The 6186-nt window shown below is 54.4% G+C and overlaps 1 protein-coding gene across 1 annotated transcript in view; it reads left to right on the plus strand.

Moving 5' to 3' along the window:
* Nucleotides 1-5587, plus strand: part of LOC104080033 (nuclear receptor corepressor 2-like) — a gene marked incomplete at its 3' end in the record, with an annotated part of 54095 nt that extends 48508 nt beyond the window's left edge. The window contains exon 5 of the mRNA XM_009582289.1: nt 5474-5587. Within this exon, the coding sequence (XP_009580584.1) occupies nt 5474-5587 (114 nt within the window). The remainder of the gene's footprint in view (nt 1-5473) is intronic.
* Nucleotides 5588-6186: the final 599 nt, after the last annotated feature.

Consider the following 6186-nt stretch of genomic DNA (forward strand, 5'->3'; position numbering starts at 1 on the left):
AACCTCTAACTGGGCTGTCGGACAGGGCCAGTGCTCCTCGAGAATGAGCATGCAGTTGACCTTCCTCCCCATCAGATCTATATTTTCCCATACCAGATACTATCCCTTTCTTTCCTGCAAGACAAAGCAGGATGTTTTGGTTTTGTTTTCAGACAATATGGTTTAATTAATGCAAAGGACCTTTTTTTTTTTGTGTTACTTTTTATCTGCCGAGGTATCAGAGTGCTTAGGGAGGAGGGAGCCAAGAGGGGACAGAAGCAGCTGTGCTGGGGGTGTGAGGAAGCAGCCCTGTGTGCTGGTTCGCAGGGACCAAAGGAACATCTGGAGCAATGGAAACCACAGAGGTTCCTCTTGTTGGGTTTGGTGGGAGCTGGGTGAAGCCAGCCCTTCCCCTTTCCCTCCTTAGGAAGCTCATACAAAATGTTGGGGTCCTCTCACACCTGGCAGTCTGGCTGCTGGTCCATGTTTATAACTCACTTTAGAGGAAGGAGATGCGAAAAGTGGTCATTTCCCACTCTGGAGGGGGGCTTCCAGAGCGGGAGGACTGACAACTCTGCCGATCCACTGCCTGACTTTTTTCGGAGATGCTGAGGAGCTGCTATTGAAGCTGACGGGAGCAGCATATGCTCCTTGACGTTAAAATCAAGCTGTCCTTCCGTAAGGAAATGGGTTTTTTATTGTTGGCTGCTTGGTTGCTTTATTTCTTCCCTCCGAATGAATTTTACGATTCTTCCTCCCCACAAAAATGCTCTGCTGAGTGGGGAAGAAGGTGAAAGTGGCTGTTGGCAGTAAAAGCATCCCCTCCCCTTTTTTTTTTTTTTAATAATTTTTTTTTTTTTTTTTGGCACATGGTGGTAAAGTCATTTGGCAGCAAATCCCACCCCCCCAACATGGCCTCCTTTCCCCTCCGGCAGGATCCTTCCCCAGCCCGGTCCTCCGGCAGAGCTGGCACATCTGGGAGGAAGCATTTTCAGGGGGGTGGGGGGAGTGGTCCTGTCGGAGATGCTCCGGGAACGTTTTGTCCATCTGTGCATCTGAGCTGTCAGCGCAGGAGAAAGACGAGCGAGGGAAAGCAATCAGCCTGAAACAGATACCGCTCCTGCAGGAACAGGCGGCGGAGCAGGGGAGACATTGTACGCAGCCGGAATATCCTAATGCTTTTCCCCTCTGTCTTTGGGAGGCCTTCTCAGGGTAATTAAATACATTTGTATGGAAAGGCTGTGCAAGAAAAACCCCAACCAACCCCAATCCACCACCTCTCTTTTTTCGGTTGTTCCAGAAATGGCAAGGAAGGCTCTGCCTGGGCTTTGCAAGAAGCAAACGTCGTCAGCAAGCTGAGAAACCTTCCCCAAACCTTGCGCGCCCCTGGCAGAAGGCCACCTCTATCAGCCATCCCCCGCTCATTCATGCGCCATATGCACTTAAATCTTTCGCTGAGTCCTCTCTCCCCCTCTTCCTGACAGGGAAGGGTAATCCTTATGCATTTATTCCTGGCAGCGGTACTGGGGATCTGAAGGAGAAATAAACTGCTGGGCTGTTCTCCGCAGTGATGCCTGAGCCTCCCTGGGCGCCGAGCTCGGCGAAGGGCTCTCCGGGAGTACAACACTCCCACCTGGTGATGGAGGTGGAGCTGGCTGGCTGGAAGAGCTCCAGGGTTTCCCCTTCCATCTATCTCCTGTCTCAATTCCTCTGTTCTCCCCTTGGCTCTTTGAAAGTGGTTTTCAGAGATGCCCTGTGGCTGGAAGTCCTCTCGTCTCCCCTGGGCAGGTGAAGCATCCCGGTACCCAGATGATGGCTGCCTAACAGAAGGCAGCATGGTAGCTGGGCGCGTGTGTAACGACCTTGGCTTCGTCAGGCAGGTCCTTTCAACCCGGGTATGTGCGGGGATGGGGTCTTCCTGAAATGTCACCCACCTTCCTGCCAGCGCTGCAGGCTCCAGTGGCCCCTCCGCAGCGCGTGGTCCAGCCAAAGGGTGGAGAGGGCACCTCCTTCACTTGGAAACGGGCTGGCCTGTGGTTGCTGTAGGAGCCAGGGCTATGGCTAACGATGGCATCTTGCATCCCTTCAGCATCGCTGCACTGGCTTTCGTTTGGGGAGAGAAGGGGGCTTTCAGGCAGCCGGGAGTGGGGAGAGAGAGAGAGTGTGGAGCCGTCAAGACTGATCTCTCATCCTGCCTTTCTCCCTGTAAAGGTCACAGGCCCAGCCTAGCTTTTGTGGCAGACCTTTAAGAAATCCATTTCATCCGTGTCTGGGAACCCTGACCTATTTTGCTTTGCCATTTCCCACAGCTCCCAGGGGTAGCTGTCGCAGGCTGAACCTGCTGCGGTCAGGTGTGCTGCCTGCAGATCCTGCCCGCATCCTTAGCTCTAGATCTGGCCCTTTAATAACTGTACAGTGTTACACCACAGAGAGTACAGTTTAATTCTCTACTGTATTTCAGCTATAATTAGATTTGTATTTTTCTTTTAACGAGCTGCTTTTAATGAGCCTCCACTTACTGGCAAACTTTCATTTCCTGATACGCCATCAAATCCTCTTGTCTGAAATCACTTACAACACACCCGACCGCTTTGCAGAATTTTTGTGGGTTTCCAGAACAATGTAGCCAAGTTTCTGACTTTTTTTTTTTTTTTTTACCCAAATATTTTCCCCAAGAGAAGTAGAGGATTTGACTGATCCCTTTTGTGGTGGAGTTTTTGGAGTTTATCACGTGGGAGCGAGGGTGTGTGATGGGGTGCCTTGGCTGATCCGAGGACAGTGAGCAAGAGCAGGCAGGTGCCTGGAAGTGCTGCTTCTGCGCCAGGGCTGATGCTGAGAACTGTTTTGCAGCCTGTGGTTTCAGCCATGGCTTCTCGAAGAGCTCTTGTCCCCTTTGCAAGGCGCTGTGATTTGGGCCACCTGAGAAACAGCCGTGGTTGAGAAGAGAAGGGAGGTTTCAGGCTGTTGCATTCATGGTTGGAGCCTTTGGCGTGTGCCGCAGCGGCACAGCTCTTTGTGGGCAGGGAGGGATGGATCCCCGCGATGCCGGGGAAGGTTCATCCCCTTCCTGGGTGCAGGTGGTCCAAGCTGGCCGTTTCCTAGCAGTCCCCATGCGTGGCTGGAGTAACCCCTAGGTTAAGACCCTGACATGGGCACACTGATGCCAGCGTGCGGAGCCCGGGCTGTCCTGCTTCTGCCAGAGCCTGCTCCCCAGCCGGGACGGTGCTCAGCCATCTGGCTGGCGATGGCGGCTTTTTTTTTGGCTATATCTCGGTGTTCCCTATGCTGCTGCTTTTCCCCGTATATGAAAAGATGTCCACCCGTGGGGAGGTGGAACATGAGTGGAGTCCACAGCATGGGGTTGCTTCATCTGTTGAAACACATTTAATTTAAGGGGTGTGAGTTTTCTCAGCCAAGCCAGTAGAGCTATCTGGGTGCTTAAGTGTTTTCTTGGACTGCATCCTACAGCCCTACTGTTGCTAAAGGTGTCATCAACAGGAGCAGAGATGACCTGAAGGAGGAATAGGTGCCCACCTTCTTCTGGGACCACCAGACACTGCTGTCTCTGGGAGGACAGTGGTGTGCTCGCTTCTGGTGCAAGCTGATAGCTCTCAATCCCAGGTGCATTTTCCCTCTAGTAAGAGAATCATTCGATTTTCCCCTTGCTTCAACAAGGGATGCCTTAGCTGCAGGAAAAAAAATACAAAGATTTGGAGATTCAGAGCCGAGCAGTGAAAAAATCACAGGCGCTTTTTGACAACCGCTCCCTCTCCCGTGCCTGTGCTGCCCCGCAGCTGCCGTGCGCAGCCTGCGCTTTCCCTCCTCGCAGGGAGCCGGTGGCCCCAGGAGGAGCCTGGAGGAATCTGTTATTTCCTCTTTCGGCTGAGCAGTTCCTCAAACTTACTGGAAGGGCTCCGATGTCTCCTGCCTCGCACCCGTGGGAGAGCCGGAGGCGCAGGTCGTACGTCAGGTATACCCGCTGACCACACTGATATTCAAAAGTGCTTGCTTAAAGCCGCTACTTTATAATTAAAGTTTGTCGTGGCCTGAGCGGCTCGCAGATGGGTAGGAACGCATTAAAAGATTAGTGATCTCTAAAGTTGCATATGGGTGCGCTGCCTTCTGCTTTCCATCTCCCAGGGGGGTAGTTGGCGTTCAAGCCAGCTTTGGGGCTGGGTGCACTTCACTGCATGTGTGGTGGGGACGTGGTGGACACGCTTGTGGAGCAGCTCTTGGGGTCCTGGATGTTTCTGCTGTGAGCGGGAGTGAAGCTTGGGATGAGACACACACCTTGGGTTGCGTTGTCCCAGCGCAGGCAGACAGGAGGGGATGGTGTGGTGTGTTTTTGCATGCAGCTGCTGCACCTCAAAGCCTAGATACCATGAAACGTGGAGCTCCGGCAATGCAGTAAAGACAGTAAGAAAGTAGAAGAGCCAACAAAACGAGCTTCTTGGCACTGTTGTCTCTGAGGGCACGTCACCCAGGTGATGGCCGTCCACCCCTACTGGGCTTTCTCTAGTTGGAACCTGGACTGACTTGGTGGTTTCAGCTCAGGACAGCTTGTCCTGTGTGAAGGGAGGAGAGGAGTGAGTCTCAAAGTCACCTTCCCAGGGGAGTGTGACGGCTGATGGCTGGAAGGTGGCTCATGCTGTGCCGGTGCCCTCAGCAGCTCTTCCTGTGCCTGCCAGGACAGCCGGAGCCGCGTGGTGTGTACTTGGGCTCTCCATGAAAGTTCACCAAAGGGTATCTTGGTGGCCCATGTCTGAGCACCGTGCTGTCCTCTGCAGGGAGTCCTGTAGCTGTTGCTTACCCTCTTGAGAGCTTTGCATCTCTCACCTTGGCCAAGAGGGCTTGCCACATGTCCCGTCGGGCCGACTCTGACTAGAGGCGTCAGGGTTCGCAGTGTTACTGCCTGCTCTGCCGTACTTACTGGCTCATCTGGCTGCATGGTGCAGGGGCGGCCGATGCACAAGTCATTTCATCGAGAACAGTCATCCTGAGGCATCTCCTCCAACCACAACATTGCAAGATAAAGCCAAAGGTGCAGAGCAGCCTTGCTGCTCGCCCCTCGGTCCTCCACCGCTCCCTGCAGCGCGGCAGCAGCTCTGGAAGCAGGTAGCAGCAGGGAGCCGGGCTGGAGCTGCGGTTCCCTTTAAGGATTTCCAGTAAAATCGTTATTTCTAGCCTCAAACCCTTTCCAAGAGGCTCATTCAAGGCAGGTCCTCCTCCTCCATGCCTAAAAAGCACCAACCCACCAGCATGGGGCCGGGTGCCTGGGGCAGGACAGCGCTGCGCTTGCGTGGCAGGGGATGTTACGCAGCTCTCCTCCCTCTCCCCGTCCCTCCACGGCCTGAGCCTGCCCGTGTCTCGCAGGAAGCCGCCTGCCATCGCGGTTTCTGCCTCGGTCGCGGCACCGCAGAGAGTCTCATGTGGAAGGGGACGGCTGCGTTTCTCGCTGTGACTCACCCTCCTCCTCCCCGCTCTCCTTCCACAGCAACAGTTGGAGGAAGAAGCAGCCAAACCACCAGAGCCTGAAAAACCCATCTCCCCCCCTCCTATCGAGTCCAAACATCGCAGCTTGGTGCAGATCATCTACGACGAGAACAGGGTGAGTCTGGAAACGATGGGAGTACAAACGTGCGATCGTGCCGTGTCACCCTGGCCAGGGACGGGGAGGTCGGTAAGGGGTAGGTGGGGGATTCCCCTGGGCGGAGGCCGTGGGAGGTGGATAGATGGAGCCCCGTCATGGATGGTGACGACAGAGGGCTGAGCCATGAGGAGCTCGCTCTGCCGTGTGGATTGAGCACAAATGTCTTCTGAAGAACCTGCCTGGGGGGGTTTCCTGCAATCAGCCTTAGATTTGAAGCTCTCAGGAGATACTTCAGAGCCCTGTCTGTTAAATAGCTTGTTTCAATCTCTCCCCTGGGAGTGAACCTGGTCAAAAGCTGCCTCAAAGGATGGGCTTTGGCATGGTGGGGTGGGCTGCATGGATGGAGGGGGACATCCGTGATGCGCCAGTACTGGCAGGCTAGCTACGAGCTCTCCTGGCTGCCCCTGAGCCCCCCCAGGCTGGAGCAGAAAGGACGTGGATACAGCCACGTTTGGGTTTGTGGGTATTTGACACTGTAAATAGCATTAGCAAAGGTCAGGCTGGCATCCCTGGCTCTGGATCTCTGCCTTGACCGTTCATTTGTTGCACTCAGCCAT

Source organism: Fulmarus glacialis, unplaced genomic scaffold (genome assembly GCF_000690835.1).
Source record: "Fulmarus glacialis isolate BGI_N327 unplaced genomic scaffold, ASM69083v1 scaffold7960, whole genome shotgun sequence".
Taxonomy (NCBI): Eukaryota; Metazoa; Chordata; class Aves; order Procellariiformes; family Procellariidae; genus Fulmarus; species Fulmarus glacialis.